Raw genomic sequence first — 17,811 nt, 5'->3', positions numbered from 1 at the left:
TCTGGTGGGCATCATACGTGGCTCCTTCATTTTAGAGACAGTGTCAGACAGTCATGCGGTCAGGTGCCAAGCACCCCCCTCATGATTTCCCAGTTCCCGTTTAGAGAGACAGCACAGCAGTGAGTGACTCCACTGCTCCACACGTCACTGAGCAGTGAGCACAGATAGGCAGGCAGGTTTAGGCTAGCAGTCCCCAGTCCCACTAATGTTCACAAATGCCGGCCCCTCTAATAAAAAAAATCTATGCATCTCTACATGTATTTCTTTGAATTTTAATAAAATTAAAAAAAAATATATATTTTTTTGGCCCTGGAGGGTGTCACCCAGGTGCGGCCCGCACCCCCCTAGTGACGCCACTGGCAGTCACCAATCAGCAGCTCGTAAGCCCAAATATGCTATTTAGCAAAGGAAGAGAACAAAACAATATAAATAGAATAAAACTGGAAAATGGTTTAAAACGGCATGCTCTTTCTGAATCATAAACATGGTTTAGTGTCCCTTTTAACACATTTTATTATAAAATTTGGTAACTGTAGGTGTACAATAAATCATAATGCTAATGAGAACAGTTGAAACAACAAAATTAATCAAAATCAACACAAAGCATACAATCCTAAATGTATGTATGTCTGTACTAAGCAGATTGCAACTGCGTAGTAAAGTCCGCTGAAAAAAAGCCCCCTCCAACCGGAGTAACAGGCGTGCCACGGGGAACTGCATGTGAAACGGTTTGAGGGGAGAGGGTATGCATCTCCCAGACTACAGAGTCCTGAGAGGTGGACGGCCCAGAGGTGCTACGTATGTTAGAGGGGTTAACAGATTTAGCGCCCTTCTTAGACATTAGAACAGTACCCAAGCAGTTGGAAGAAAATTGAGTAGGTGGACAAACCAAGGTTTCCTCACAATATAGACAGGCATTATTAATTAATATAGAAGGAACAAAACCATCTAAAGTGTTAGTCTCAGAGTCCTCCATAGCGGCGATAAATCCCACAGTAAGAAAAAACAAAAACATTCTTTCATAATAAAGAGGCACCTTTAATATACAGTAGCACATCAAGTATTTCACTCAAGCTTTATTTATTCCATAACTTATCACCTAATATCGCTAGCAGTCTCTTAACAAGCCACTAACTTTATTCACACTACATATTTTTTTTATTCCTATTATTTAATCATAAAGAAAAGATATACTGTACTAAGGTTGTGGCGGACACTGCAAGGGCTAGTCACAGACACCAGTGTCCGTGTATGGACACCTTGCCTATCCCTGTTTATAACACCAGAGGCCGTGGCACTCACCACTTCCTAGACCCAGACCAACTAGGAAAAAGCTCTCCGTAGGACTGACAGAGTTCCTTGCAGCAGGATCATAAGAGAACGGAAGTCGGACACACCCAATCACATGGTGCGCAAGAAGGGACCGCCCCTGCTAAACGGAAAAAGCGTGCAAAGCTATTAGGAGCTTCACAGCTTTGAAAATAAAAGTAAACCCTTGTGATAATAAAGTTCTAAAATGTGCCCAAACCCTTAACAAGTGCTCCTGTAAGGAGTTAAGCAGTACATAAATTCCTCAAACTGTTTCAAAATAATCTCTAAACAAATGAGATATTAACCCCGGATCCTATAGAGGCAACGAAGTGTCACACTCTGGCCCATAGGAGTCCCTGCACAAACCTTAGGGGAAATGAAAAACCCACTAGGTTCTTTCCCCTAAGTCTAAATAAGCGGACTTACCCTCCAGGATCTACGCTGTGGAACAGGTACAGCCTCTCAAGTGTAACAGTCTCGCCAGGGTGTTCTGACAGGGACCGGAGTGCAAAAAGGCAAGCAGTGTAACTAATTACCACTGCTTACAAAGGAGCTGTTAGATAGGTAGTCTAGATTGGTTTGCAGAAAAACTTCCCCTGCATCTCCAGACTCTAACGTTCACCAATACTCTGAGAGTTTTATATAGAAAAATAGAAACATAGATATTGACGGCAGATAAGAGCCATAGGCCCAGCAAGTCTGCCCGACCTTACCTAACAGTATAAACTTATCTAGTTCGTAGGATAGCCCTATGCTTGTCCCATGCATTTTTAAAGTCCCCCACAGTGTTTGTTGCACAGTGTTTGTTGCTACTACCTCTTGAGGAAGTTTATTCCATAAATCAATCACTCTTTCTGTAAAGAAGTGCTTCCTCAAATTACTTCTGAATCTACTACCCTTTAGCTTGAGCTCATGACCCCTTGTTCTTGAATTTTCCATTTTATGTAAAATACCCACAGCCTCAGTTTTACTAAACCCTTTAATGTACTTGAAAGTTGCTATCATATCACCTCTTTCCCTTCTCTCCTCTAAGCTATACATATTTAGGTCAATGAGCCTATCCTGGTAAGTTTTATTTTTTAGACCATGTACCATTTTGGTAGTCCTCCTTTGCACAGATTCAAGTTTGTTAATATCCTTCTGAAGATATGGTCTCCAGAACTGCACACAATACTCAAGATGAGGCCTAACTAATGATCTATAAAGTGGCATAAGAACCTTACTATTTCTGCTGCAAATACCTCTACCAATACATCCAAGCATTCTGCTTGCCTTACTCGCTGCATTACTACATTGTTTACTAAGTTTTAAATCATCTGAAATAATAATTCCCAAGTCCTGTTCCTCGTCTGTAACAGTCAGTAAAGTGTCATTGAGTCTGTAATTAACATTTGGATTTTTCTTCCCTAAATGCATTATTTTACACTTTGCTGTGTTAAACTTTAGACCCCAGTCGTTTGTCCAATCCTCCAATTGTTGTATATCACTTCTCATTTTGTCTACCCCCCTGGAACATCCACTCTGTTGCAAATTTTTGTATCATCTGCAAAGAGACATACTTTCCCCTGTAGCCCTTTGCTGATATCGCAGATAAATATGTTAAACAAAACAGGCCCCAGAACTGACCCCTGAGGAACACCACTAGTAACAGCCCCCTCTGCTGAATGAACTCCATTTACTAAGACACTTTGTTTTCTGTCCTTAAGCCAGCATTCCACCCAGTTCACAATTTTTGAATCTAGACCAAGGAGATATAGTTTGTGAATAAGTTTATTGTGTGGGACGGTGTCAAATGCTTTGCTGAAATCTAGATATGCTACATCAACTGCTCCTCCCTTGTCTAATACTTTTGTTACATAATCAAAGAAGTCAATTAGATTAGTCTGACATGATCTCCCTGAAGTAAAACCATGCTGATTTTGGTCCTCTAAATTGTTTGTCTTTATGTAAGTCATAATTCTTTCTTTTAAGAGGCTTTCCATTAATTTCCCTACTACTGAAGTTAAACTAACTGGCCTGTAGTTGCCAGATTCTTCTCTACTGCCCTTTTTATGAAGGGGTATTACATTTGCTATTCTCCAATCATCTGGGACAGCTCCTGTTAATAGTGACTGATTAAACAGATCAGTTAATGGGACAGTTAGCACTGATCGAAGTTCTTTTAAAACCCTTGGATGAATATTATCAGGACCCACTGCCTTTGTAACATTTATTTTTGATAATGCTAACAAAACCTCACCCTCTGTAAAAAGATTACTGTTAAGCTTGTTTCTATTTTGCGTAGCATCCCTTAATGTAGACATTGTATCTTCACAATCTTTAGTGAAAACAGAACAGAAGTAATCATTGAGACAGTCTGCAATCTGCTTATCTCCTTCTATTATTCTACCATCAACTGATTTCAATTTTACTATTCCTACCTTATTTTTTCTTCTTTCACTGATATATCTAAAGAATGTTTTGTCCCCATGTTTTACTGACTGTGCTATCTTCTCTTCTGCATGAGCTTTAACCTTCCTAATTAACTGCTTAGTCTTTTTTTGTTGGAGTCTCCATATTTTCATATCATCATCTGCTTGTGTGTGTCTGTAATTTTTATAAGCTATCTTTTTTGTCTTTACAGCATGTGCTACTTCTTTGGAAAACCAAATTGGTTTCCGCTTTCTTTTACTTTTACAGACATGTCTAATACAGTGTGCGGTTGCATCTAAAATGGCACCTTTCATATGACTACTTCAAACTCCAGTCATCTCTTGAAGGGAAAATACCCATTAAAGGACTATCTGTATCTTCTGACACTTCTCTATTGACGAAAGTGAGAGGGAAATTTAAGCCTTTGGTTGGGATGTCTTTGCCTCCTCCTGCTGGCCAGGTGTTGATAAGGAATGAGGCCAGGCCAGAAGAGCATTGAAGATTGCCCTCAGCTCCAGAATGTTTATGTGGAGAACTGACTCCTCCTGAGTCCATAGACCCTGGGCCCTTAATGAGCCCAGACTGCTCCCCATCCCAGGGACCCCAAGACCTTTGAGACGATTCTGGGAGCTGTGGCAAGGTCGAATGGAAGAGCCACAAACTAAGTGCTTGTCTAGAAACACGAACCTCAGAAACTTGTGATGATCCCTGTAAATAGGAACATGAAGGTACGCATCCTTTAGGTCTACGGTTTTCATTAACTGACACTCTTGAACCAAGGGAAGAATGGAACAAATAGTTTCCATCTTGAAGGATGGTACTCTGAGGAACTTGTTTAGGCTTTTGAGATCTAAAATCGGTCTGAAAGTTCCCTCTTTTTGGAACCACAGATTGGAGTAGAATCCTAGACCCTGTTACTGCATTGGAACAGGAACTATCTTTCCCAGGGCGGAAAGATTCTGAACATAATGTAAGTATGCTTCGCTTTTTATCTGGTCTACAGATAATCAATCTTGAGAGGAGGAACCTGCCCCTGGGAGGAAAGGTCTTGAACTCTAGTTTGTATCCCTGGGACACAATGTCTACTGCCCAGGGATCGGAAACATCCCAAACCCAGGCTTGAACAAAGTGAAAAGTCTGCCCACAACAACTTCATGCCAACTTCAATTAATTTGTGGGCTTCTTAGATTGCTTCCTCTTGTTCCAAGACTGACTGGACTTCCAGGAAGACTTGGACTGTTCCTGCTTGGAAGAGGGGGGGGAGGCTTAACTTTAAAGTTTCAAAAGGAACGAAAATTATTCTGACGTCCTGTTTATTCCTCTTATCCTGAGGGAAGAAATGTCCTTTTCCTCCCGTAATATCTGAAATAATTTCGGCCAAGCCCAGCCCAGCCCAAACAAGGTCTTACCCTTGTAGGGAATCGCCAAAGGTTTGGACTTGGATGAAACATTTGCAGACCAGGATTTAAACCATAAAGCTCTGCAGGCCAGTACAGCAAAGCCAGAAATCTTTGCTCCCAACTTAATGACTTATAAGAAAGCATCAGTGATAAAGGAATTGGCCAACTTAAAAGCCTTGATCCTATCCTGGATTTCCTCAAGAGGCGTATCTGTCTGAATAGATCAGACAAAGCATCAAACCAGTAGGCAAATTCCCAATTACTTAAAAGCCACCACTGCCCTACGGAAGAGACTGACGTGGACTAGGCTAGACCCCAGAAAGATCAGAGCAAACCTACTCTGCTTTTAAAATAATGCAAACTTGATTGTAGAAATTTCTATCAGACACCGAGAACTTTACCACCTCCTCACAATGCAGGCAAAGAGAATTACTGGGGGTTGTGGGAAGGGAAGTGATACTTAACAGCTTTGCTGTGGTGCTCTTTGCCTCCTCCTGCTGGCCAGGAGTGATATTCCCAACAGTAATTACTGATTATCCGTGGACTCACTGTATCATTAGAAAGAAATAATTGCATTAAGAAGCATATAACATTATTTTAAAAACATTAAGACTTTTCTGATATGTTATTCTATAGCAAGACAACAGAAAAAGGTCTTATAATTATAAGGTGCCTTTGACAAAGCAGATGCGAAACGCGCGTCAGGCGTTCGCACTGCTCCTCTCCTTTGTGTTAAAATTTAGATTAACTTGCTGATCTTAATTGGCACTTTGTAGTTTCTAGTGGGTTCTGTAAAACTTAGTTTGGAGTTTTATCCCTAATGGCTACTTTAATATAGATAACTTACCTTATTGTTGCTTAGGGATTGTGTATCCTGCATCTAATATTGAGCTAATATTGATTTAATAATATAGCCTCATACCTTAACGTACTTATGGACAGCGTCCTCTAGATTACATACTTACCTACCTAAACAGCGATATTTACAGGGTTATCCTGCTTATAGGGAGAGGTAACAGCGCTCTAATCTTTTTTGATTTAATACAATCACTTTTTTTTGGTGGCATGGTCCACAATGATAATTTTTTAACCATATATATTAAAAGGTTATGTTTTATTTTAACAGGAGAACAGAGTGAGGCAGCTGCTCTGTAAGGAGTGCAAATAAAGGGCTTCCAAAAAAAAGGATTAAAAGAAAAATTCCTTTATTGAATCATTTAAAAGTGCAGGCAATACAGGGCAAACAAACTCCCTGACTAGTTTCGTGCTCTGTTGAGCACTTAATCATAGGGTGAGTTTGTTAGGTGGTCATAGCCCATTTAAAGGCACAGAACACCTGTATACAATTACATACTTAAAAACTGCAAAAATTGTTAAAAGTACATCAACATTCTACAAACACTATGAATGATTTATGTAAGATGGAACAAGTACATTAACAAATGGATTCCCTGATAGTTAAGTGACTAAATAAGTAAATAAGTGAAAATGAATAAATAAATAAACAAACAAATGAATGAATGAATGGACAAGTATCACAAGTGGGATCCAAAAGAGAGACATGATACAACCTTTGTGAAAAAACACACACACACCATATTATATTATGTTAGAGTACAAACAATATTCTAATCAAAATAATTATCACTATCATGAGCTCATTACATATATTGAATTTGCTGTAAAACATGTTAAAGCTGAAAGCTAAAAATGTTTATACAACCATAATTGGGTAAATCATATATCCTACAACACCCCCTATTGTCTAACAAAGTCACAAAATCACATATAAACATGATATCACTATGACAGTATTAAATTGATGTATGTCAATATATATACCAAATCATTACTCCTAGAAAAAGGAGTAAAACATGTGTTAAAAATTCATATTTATTTATACATCAACACACATCAATATGCATCAAGATACACAAATCAATCAGAACCCTGAAGGGAAAACAAGGGATACATGGTGATGAATATATATCTCTATACCAGACATGAAATAATACAATACAGAATCTATATATAATCTAAACAAAAAACCCATATAGGGGATAGATGCATGGAGCCCATTTAGGGGATAGAGAAAAAAAAATAATAATATATGTGTATAAACATAACAATCCATATAGGAGATAGATTAATCAACACAATAATAAAGCATGATAATAAAACAATATATTATTCTACAAAATAACTCATATCCCATTCACGGTTTAAACCTAGTGGGGTGATAGTTCTCAACTTGTATATCCAATATAATTCTTGCTTCAACAAAAGCTTATTCCTATCACCACCCCTAGGTGGAAACATGACACGATCTATTACCTGGACTCTCATATCAAAGACATTCGTCATATGCACCAGATTAAAGTGTCTAGCTATCGCTGAGTCTTTGATGTATTCCTTGGTGTCCCTAACATGTTCCCTGACTCTGGATCTTAGTTCCCTACTGGTTTGTCCTGTGTATTGCAGGTTGCAATATTTACATTCTAGGAGATAAACCACAAAAGTGGTTCTACAATTGGCGTAGAACTTGTGTTTAAATTCTTCTCCTGTCTGACTGCTTCTAAATCCATTCCCAACCTGCACAAAACCACAAGTTATACAGGAACCATGGCCACATTTATAGGTTCCTTTCCTCCTGATCCAATCACTCCTGTCAGAGTTTTTGGAACAAATTAGACTAGGAGACAACTTAGATGACAGTGTAGGTGCCCTTTTGGGCACAAACTTGCATGAACCAATAATTGGTCTCAAAACATCATCATTCTCCAATAAGTGTAAATTCTTCCTTAAAATAGAACATACCTGGTAGTATTGTTTTGAGTATTCAGTTGAGAACACTACAGTGTCATGTTTCATGATATTTTGTTTACTGGTCCCTCCGATTAATTCCTGTTGAGTTTTTTGTCTCACCTCTTGGTAGGCTTGCTCCAAAAGATCTTTATCATAGCCCCTAGTTTTTAAACGTTCCATAAGGGATTGAGCTTGTTTATCAAAAAGACTGTCTGAGTTAGTATTTCTCCGTAGTCTCATAAGTTGACCCCTGGGAATAGACCGTATCAAATGCGGTGGGTGACATGATCCAGCATGCAGGATTGTGTTCCCAGCTGTCAACTTACGATACGTGTCACTAACCACCTTGCCAGTTGCAATATTGCCATGTAATGCAAGATCCAGGAAATTCACATCTGTCTCATACACATCCCCCACAAACTCCACTTTACCATACTCCACATATAATGTATATATAATCAACCTTAAAGTTTGACAAATAATTACGGAATTATTCTGTTATGGAACAATGGAGCAAACTGAAGCTGTGTCCTTAAGGGGTTAAGATGGTCACTGATTCTGGAAGAAGCTGAAGGAATTCAGTGTTCTCCCCAGGAACTTTTTTAGCGTGTACACAACCCGGCTGATTTTTTCAATATTAAAAAGGGACATGAAACCCAAATTATTTTATTTCATGATTCAAATAGAGAATACAATTTTAAACAACTTTCCAATTTACTTCTATTATCAAATTTGCTTGATTCTCTTGGTATACTTTGTTGAAAGAGCAGCAATGCACTACTGGTTGCTGACTGAACACATGGGTGAGCCAATGACAAAAAGGTATATATATGAAGTCACCAATCAGCAGCTAGAACCTAGGTTCTTTGCTGCTCCTTAGCTTTCCTAGATAAACCTTTCAGCAAAGGATAACAAGAGAAGGAAGCAAAATAAATAATAGAAGTAAACTGGAAAGTTGTTTAAAATTGTCTTCTCTATCTGAATCAAGAAATGTTTTTTGGGGGTTTTGTGGCCCTCTAAGCTAAAAATTAGCTAATTCTAAAAATGTTCAATTTTATTGCATAAATTATCATGAAATCCATTAATTTTAAATTATGCAATTATTTTGTGCTTTGGATAACTGTAAATGATATATTAGAAAATATTACACTGCCCCCATCCGGCTACTTCATAATGCCAATCGGCTGGCAAAATTTTCTGTAATGAACACTGTAATCCCAGAGGCAGAACATTTCTTTACTTTCTGCGATGAGATTTTTTTTAGTTAAAAATTTTCTGCAGGTCATTTTTAAGTAAAAAGGCACCAGTTTAAGTGCAAAGTGTTGGTTAACTGAAGAATTAAGCATTATTTTATGTTTTATAATATAGTGCAGTAGTTGAAAATTGCATTGCAAATTAGCTGCATACAAAAAAAAGAAATTTTAAAATGTCTCTAATAAATCCTTTTCTCTTGATCTAACATAGAAATGTAATAATAAAAAGATGCAGTGCTCTTACATTCAGAATAAACAGCTTTGCAGACTGGGAAAGGCTAAGGGGCGGGTTTGAAAAAATCTCAGAGCCAGTCAACAAGCAATGCGCTACTGCATATTTGACTGCTCACTTCAAACAGCAGTTTGCCCTGGATACACTGTGTTAAGGAAAATTTACACAGTGCAGCCAGAGCACAGCTCTGTTTGAAGAGAATAGTCTAATGTGGAGCAGCACTACAAAGTTTAAGTGCTAACAGTTCCTGCATGTGTCCTGTTCTTTCTGCAGATATGCTGCATTTTCTGCGATGACATCTCACATCACTGTATGTTCTGCCTTGGGGACTGTAATTAATTGCAGTAAAGGACCAATAAATACAGAAGAGTTGCTTAATCATAAAGAACAAAATAAAAATACAATGCAATAGCACTTACTGTGAATTTTAAATGAAAATTATTTTTTGGACAAATTTCAAAATTTACTTTAATTTGCCAGACTTGTGTCATGTGACAGCCATCAGCCAATCACAGTCATATACACAACGTATGCACATGCTCAGTATGAGCTGGTGCCTTAGAAAATGTGCATATAAAAAGACTGTGCACAATTTGATAATGGAAGTAAATTGGAAAGTTTCCCCTACTGTGCTGGAGTAGGAGTGGAAGAGGAAGTGATGACAAATGAGGCGGAGTAAAGCTTTGCAATGTAGGGATATTTTGCCTCCTTCTGCTTGATAGGAAATATATCCCACGTTATGATTTTTTATTCATATTTTGGTAACAATGCTCAACCAACTTGAGTAAGAAATGGTGAAGGTTTTAATAAGAAATAAAGTTCCATTTTAGGAATCAAGCATTACAGCCCCGAACTAAACAGAGGCGACTGCCACAGCTGATTGTGCCCCACCCTCTGTGACTCCTGAGCAAGACTTTACCTAGAGGGTCAGTAGAGCAAAAACATATTCTAGCTCATTAGAACATGTAATTTGTGCACTGAAATGTACCATTAAAAACTTCCCTTAAAGCAGTGTTTCCCAAACCCAGTCCTCAGGACCCTCATATCTTTACTGAATATTTCACCTGTGCTCTAGTTAAGATATAATGAAAATCTGGCCTAAAGGAGGGTCCTGAGGACTGGGTTAGGGAAACACTGCCTTAAAGGGACAGTAAACATCCCTGTGAAACGGTATAAAACCTTTATACACACCTGCTGGTATAGTTACAAAATAAGTAGTTTGATTTGCTGGTACTATGTATACTTGAACTTTAAAGCAATAAAGGGACATTCTAATAAAAAAATGCTCTATTTTGCTTGACTATTTTGTTTTTCAACACAATAATTCTATTATGCCTTTAACCCCTGCAATGGGGTTAAAACAAATATTCAAAAGACATGCACCGAGTATGCTCCTGTGCAGCTCCCAATAAGGACAAGCTGGTAAGCCAATCAGTAGGTATCCTCAACAGGGAATAGGGTGTTACAAGAGCATGCATGTGACAGTTTAAAATACAAGTCTTTAACATAACTGAGCAATTTATTTTTTACTACAGGGAGTGCAGAATTATTAGGCAAGTTGTATTTTTGAGGATTAATTTTATTATTGAACAACCACCATGTTCTCAATGAACCCAAAAAACTCATTAATATCAATGCTGAATAGTTTTGGAAGTAGTTTTTAGTTATAGCTATTTTAGGGGGATATCTGTGTGTGCAGGTGACTATTACTGTGCATAATTATTAGGCAACTTAACAAAAAACAAATATATACCCATTTCAATTATTTATTTTTACCAGTGAAACCAATATAACATCTCAACATTCACAAATATACATTTCTGACATTCAAAAACAAAACAAAAACAAATCAGTGACCAATATAGCCACCTTTCTTTGCAAGGACACTCAAAAGCCTGCCATCCATGGATTCTGTCAGTGTTTTGATCTGTTCACCATCAACATTGCGTGCAGCAGCAACCACAGCCTCCCAGACACTGTTCAGAGAGGTTTACTGTTTTCCCTCCTTGTAAATCTCACATTTGATGATGGACCACAGGTTCTCAATGGGGTTCAGATCAGGTGAACAAGGAGGCCATGTCATTAGATTTTCTTCTTTTATACCCTTTCTTGCCAGCCACGCTGTGGAGTACTTGGACGCGTGTGATGGAGCATTGTCCTGCATGAAAATCATGTTTTTCTTGAAGGATGCAGACTTCTTCCTGTACCACTGCTTGAAGAAGGTGTCTTCCAGAAACTGGCAGTAGGACTGGGAGTTGAGCTTGACTCCATCCTCAACCCGAAAAGGCCCCACAAGCTCATCTTTGATGATACCAGCCCAAACCAGTACTCCACCTCCACCTTGCTGGCATCTGAGTTGGACTGGAGCTCTCTGCCCTTTACCAATCCAGCCACGGGCCCATCCATCTGGCCCATCAAGACTCACTCTCATTTCATCAGTCCATAAAACCTTAGAAAAATCAGTCTTGAGATATTTCTTGGCCCAGTCTTGACGTTTCAGCTTGTGCGTCTTGTTCAGTGGTGGTCGTCTTTCAGCCTTTCTTACCTTGGCCATGTCTCTGAGTATTGCACACCTTGTGCTTTTGGGCACTCCAGTGATGTTGCAGCTCTGAAATATGGCCAAACTGGTGGCAAGTGGCATCTTGGCAGCTGCACGCTTGACTTTTCTCAGTTCATGGGCAGTTATTTTGCGCCTTGGTTTTTCCACACGCTTCTTGCGACCCTGTTGACTATTTTGAATGAAACGCTTGATTGTTCGATGATCACGCTTCAGAAGCTTTGCAATTTTAAGAGTGCTGCATCCCTCTGCAAGATATCTCACTATTTTTGACTTTTCTGAGCCTGTCAAGTCCTTCTTTTGACCCATTTTGCCAAAGGAAAGGAAGTTGCCTAAGAATTATGCACACCTGATATAGGGTGTTGATGTCATTAGACCACACCCCTTCTCATTACAGAGATGCACATCACCTAATATGCTTAATTGGTAGTAGGCTTTCGAGCCTATACAGCTTGGAGTAAGACAACATGCATAAAGAGGATGATGTGGTCAAAATACTCATTTGCCTAATAATTCTGCACTCCCTGTAGAATGTCCCTTTAAGGGAAAGTGCCCCATTAGACATCAAACTCAGCATTTAGTATGCTATAAATAAGGGATCAAAGATTCAAGGAAACCAATAAATTTGTTCCTTTAGCCCATTTAAAAAGGAGAGATGCATGACAAATACTTGTACCACCCACTTTTACAGAGTACATTTCTAACAAATCCGCACTTCACTTCTTGAGACTGCAGCAGCCACTTCTGCACAACAGATATGAATGTTTAAAGGGACATTGTACACTCATTTTTTTCTTTGCAGAAATGTTTTGTAGATCTATTTATATAGCCCATAAAGTTTTTGTTTTTTAAATGTATAGTTTTGCTTATTTTTAAATAACATTGCTCTGATTTTCAGACTCCAAACCAAGCCCCAAAGTTTTATGAGAATACCGTCAGCTACCTACTCCAGCTTGCTCCTGTTTGTGTAAAGGGTCTTTTCATATGCAAAAGAAGGGGGGGGGGTGTCTTATTTCCCACTAGCAGTAGGATTTCCAGCTGCCTTTTCAACAGAGATAAACTGAGAGCTTCTAAGTAAGTTTTTAAACAGTTTTATACTGGATTTTTATATCAGTATCTGTGCATCTTATTCTTTATAGTAGTGTCTATTACATGCAGTTATATGAAAATGAGTGTATACTGTCCCTTTAAGGGACAGTAAACACCTTGAGATTTGTATATAAAATGTTTATTTATGCATAATAAAACAACTTTGCAATATATTTTCATTATTTCATTATTCTGCCCCTTTTCATATAACTTAGCTCTGAATATTGAGCAATTTTTAATACTCAGATCTTGAAATGCACCGTGCTAGATATCTGTCCCTAATTGGCTTTAAAGGGACACTGAACCCACATTTTTTCTTTCATGATTCAGATAGAGCATGCAAATTTAAGCAACTTTGTAATTTACTCCTATTAACAATTTTAATTCGTTTTCTTGCTTTATTTGAAAAAGAAGGCATCTAAGCTATTTTTTTGGTTCAGGACCATGGAAAGGACTCGTTTATTGGTGGGTGAATTTATCCACCAATCAGCAAGAACAACATAGTGTGTTCACCAAAAATGGGCCGGCATCTAAACTTACATTCTTGCATTTCAAATTAAGATACCAAGAGAATGAAGAAAATTTGATAATAGGAGTAAATTAGAAAGTTGCTTAAAATTGCATGCTCTATCTGAATCCCGAAATAAAAAGATTTGGGTTCAGTGTCCCTTTAACTGATAACTACAAATAAATGCATGTTATACTAGCCTGGTAGTCTGCTGACTAAAGCCTAGATTGGTCCTTCAAATAAGGCAAATGGTGGGTGGAGTTTGGCTATTGAAAAATAAATTTCAGAAAAAAATATGTTTTAAAAATGTTAAGACTTGCCTTAATTCTACAGCAGTACAACAGAAATTATTTTAATTACAAGATGCTTACTGTCCCTTTAAAGCACAGTTTTTTTAATGCAGCTGCTCAAATGTCAGTTCACCATAAACCTCTAGCTACCTCCCCCACTGGTTCCAAAAGCTTTGAGCTGGCTCTTAGTTAGGAACACAAATTGTCAAGCCTTACAATAAATCATGTAGATATTGCAGTGATTGTGTCTATCTACAAAAAAAAAAAACCATAATAAAAAATAGCAAATAAAAATAAAACTAAACTGAAATTGCCAACATACCTTTTGTTGCCTGCAACATGGACTCCGAAAGATGTCTCTTTGATGGGTGCCGACTAGAAATACTTGTGTTTCTCTGATTTACATCTAAATCTTGGCGATGCATGTTTTGATAATTACTCTGGCTCGCAGTATTTGTACCAGAAGATGATACCTGACTATTTTTGATTTTTGTAAAGGAAAACTTTGAAGTTGCAGCTGAGTTTTTAGGAAACAATGTACTACTTTGTGGATTTGATAAACTGTGTAATTTAGAGTTGTTAGACATTGGCTTGTTATTACATTCCCCACTGGCAGGCACAGAGTTGGATCGATTAAACTTAAATGGAACTTGGGACACCCTTTGTAAACAGTCATTTTGAATAGTATATGAAGAACTTTCACCTTGATGTGAAATGGCAGCTGCAGAAGCAGTTAGTGGTTGGTTTGTTGTCCTATTATAGTGCACAGCATTTCCCTTAAATTTATTTGAAACAGCAGAAGTTGTAGTTGAAGGAATACTATGACTTCCATTTTTGTTGAGCCAAAACTGTTCATTTGAAGACCCTTGGTTAATTTTTCTCACATTTTTATTTACATCATTTTTTAAACTTGAAAGTGCAGGACCTTGGGTATTTTCTATCTTATTTTCATTGTTCACTACTTGGGTTTGAGTATATCTTTCTACATCATCACATACTTGATATAACAAGTCATCATCTTCTTCATTTGCTTCCCAAAGACTATCTGAATCACAAAACATATCTAAAATCTCATCAGAAAACTTAGGATCATCCCATTCCTCATGGTGGACAGAACCTTTGTTTCCTGCATCTACCGGATTTGGATTCTGTGGTGAAACCTTCCCAAATGACTTTATAAGCTTATTATTCTTTTGCACAGAACTGCATGGCTGCAAGGAAACATCTGCATTTGAACTAGTGTGTTTAGAGTTTTCTAAAATAAAAGAAGTTCTTTCAGAAAGATTACGGTTATGTTTTTCCATATTATGTCCACCAAAATGTTGTTGGGGTTTCAGGGATATTTGAGTAACAGTATTAGAAAAAGGTTTTGGAACATTTTTGGAACTTACATTTACAGTTGCATTAACATTTTGGTGCACAATATTAAGATTTTCTCCGTTATGGTTGATGTTTAACTTAGCATCTTTCTCAGACTCGTTTACCTTTCGAGATACAAACTTAAAGCTCTGCAGTTTACTAGGAAATGAGGATGTAACACTTTGCTTTTCAGCGTTTGTTTTATCATTATCCCTCAAAGATATGGACGGATTTGGAACCATGCAATGCAGTTTGGTATTGGGTATATCTTGTTTGGGTGTGGCAATTAATTCAGGATTTTGAGTAACCTGCATAACAAAGGAATCATCCTCCAGAATATCTGTATCCCACTCATCTTCAAAATCATCTGGACTATTAGACACAGTTGCCATAGTATTAGACAATCCAGGAGGTTCCTTATTTTTAGATATATCCTTTGGCAAAATAAATGTATCCCTTTGTGGTGTGTGAAATTCTGAATTTAATTTAGCACATGGATTACTTTGGCTTCTATGTGTAGGATGATTAACCAATCCTTTATGACACGGCAATGTTTTTTCCATTGTATCTGCGATCATTATATTTTGCACACTGTTTGAAGACACATCTGAGCTTGGGCTCAGTCGCCCACTACACTTTTGTGTAGAAGAATCAAAAAGTGCATTAAGGGCTGCCTCAGCTTCTTGGTCAACTGACTTCTGACTACCAAGTTGATGGTGCGCTGATGAACTGACAGCAGAACTCTGGCTGGCAGATTTCAGATCAAGTGCTGCATCCTCTTCAGGGATATCATCCAAGAAGGACTCAAAATCATTATTCTGTACATTTTCCACATTTTCAGTTACATTATCAGAAACTGACAGATGATTTTCTACCAAGTTCCTGTCAAACTGCTTGGCCAGCTGCATGAGTTCTTCATCAGTTTGTTTTACTCTAGACCTGAAATGTAAATCAATAAGCGAAATAAGCATAATGATTTTGTTTACAAATATAAAGGATATTTCAGTTTATAGCCAGAAAGAAGAAAAAATATTGAGCCATAACTCACAACTCCCTACATTTGTGTAAAGCAGATATAACAAGTGGTATTTTAAAAATTAACAATTCACAGTTCTTTTCAGTATTTCACAAACTGAGAAAAAATAATAATTTAGAAGAAATATCTATCAGTGCTATTTGCCTTTAAGATTAGAAGATTTAGTAACTTGGAGTCAAGTGTGAGGTGTCCCCTACTGACTGCACCGTATCTGTCCCTTGCATTGAATAACCAACTTTTGTTTTATAGCCTTATTTCTTTCCACCAATCATCCAGTGAACTTGGATACCCAATATTTGTTATGCATTTGTCACTATAACCTAGTAATTCAGGTACAAATGTAACAGTAATGCAATCTATGGATATCTTTTTTTATTATAACATTATATATTAAAAGACCATCTTTCAATAATTTTCTATTTTCTTTGTATAATGCATCCCTATAGTGAGGAAATCTGAGTAATCACCTAGTGAATTACAAATAAACCAGTATTATACTTAATCTCTAGGAGGGCAGAATTAAAGGTTAGTTGAATGATTTATCTGTTTACTTCATGGGGCAATTATACCTTTTAAATTGTATTAGTAGTAAATACAATTACCCAAGCTTAAAGTGATGTTAAATCCGTGCTTTTAAAAACAAGGTAGGATTTACCATCACTAAAAATAAACTGTAGTTTCAATTATCACTTATTAAAAAAACATAATTTATGTAAGAACTTACCTGATAAATTCATTTCTTTCATATTAACAAGAGTCCATGAGCTAGTGACGTATGGGATATACATTCCTACCAGGAGGGGCAAAGTTTCCCAAACCTTAAAATGCCTATAAATACACCCCTCACCACACCCACAAATCAGTTTAACGAATAGCCAAGAAGTGGGGTGATAAGAAAAAAAGTGCGAAGCATATAAAATAAGGAATTGGAATAATTGTGCTTTATACAAAAAAAATCATAACCACCACAAAAAAGGGTGGGCCTCATGGACTCTTGTTAATATGAAAGAAATGAATTTATCAGGTAAGTTCTTACATAAATTATGTTTTCTTTCATGTAATTAACAAGAGTCCATGAGCTAGTGACGTATGGGATAATGAATACCCAAGATGTGGATCTTTCCACACAAGAGTCACTAGAGAGGGAGGGATAAAATAAAGACAGCCAATTCCTGCTGAAAATAATCCACACCCAAAATAAAGTTTAAAGAAAAACATAAGCAGAAGATTCAAACCGAAACCACTGCCTGAAGTACCTTTCTACCAAAAACTGCTTCAGAAGAAGAGAATACATCAAAATGGTAGAATTTAGTAAAAGTATGCAAAGAGGACCAAGTCGCTGCTTTGCAAATCTGATCAACTGAAGCTTCATTCCTAAACGCCCAGGAAGTAGAAACTGACCTAGTAGAATGAGCTGTAATCCTCTGAGGCGGAATCTTACCCGATTTAACATAGGCAAGATGAATTAAAGATTTCAACCAGGATGCCAAAGAAATGGCAGAAGCTTTCTGGCCTTTTCTAGAACCAGAAAAGATGACAAATAGACTAGAAGTCTTTCG

At 37.5% G+C, this 17,811-nt stretch overlaps 1 protein-coding gene across 1 annotated transcript in view; it reads right to left on the bottom strand.

Moving 5' to 3' along the window:
• Positions 1 to 17,811, bottom strand: part of ETAA1 (ETAA1 activator of ATR kinase) — a 51,936-nt gene that overhangs the window by 19,119 nt on the left and 15,006 nt on the right. The window contains exon 5 of the mRNA XM_053712101.1: positions 14,180 to 16,155. Within this exon, the coding sequence (XP_053568076.1) occupies positions 14,180 to 16,155 (1,976 nt within the window). The remainder of the gene's footprint in view (positions 1 to 14,179; positions 16,156 to 17,811) is intronic.

Source organism: Bombina bombina, chromosome 4 (assembly GCF_027579735.1).
Source record: "Bombina bombina isolate aBomBom1 chromosome 4, aBomBom1.pri, whole genome shotgun sequence".
NCBI lineage: Eukaryota > Metazoa > Chordata > Amphibia > Anura > Bombinatoridae > Bombina > Bombina bombina.
This window is presented reverse-complemented; position numbering and strand designations above follow the sequence as displayed.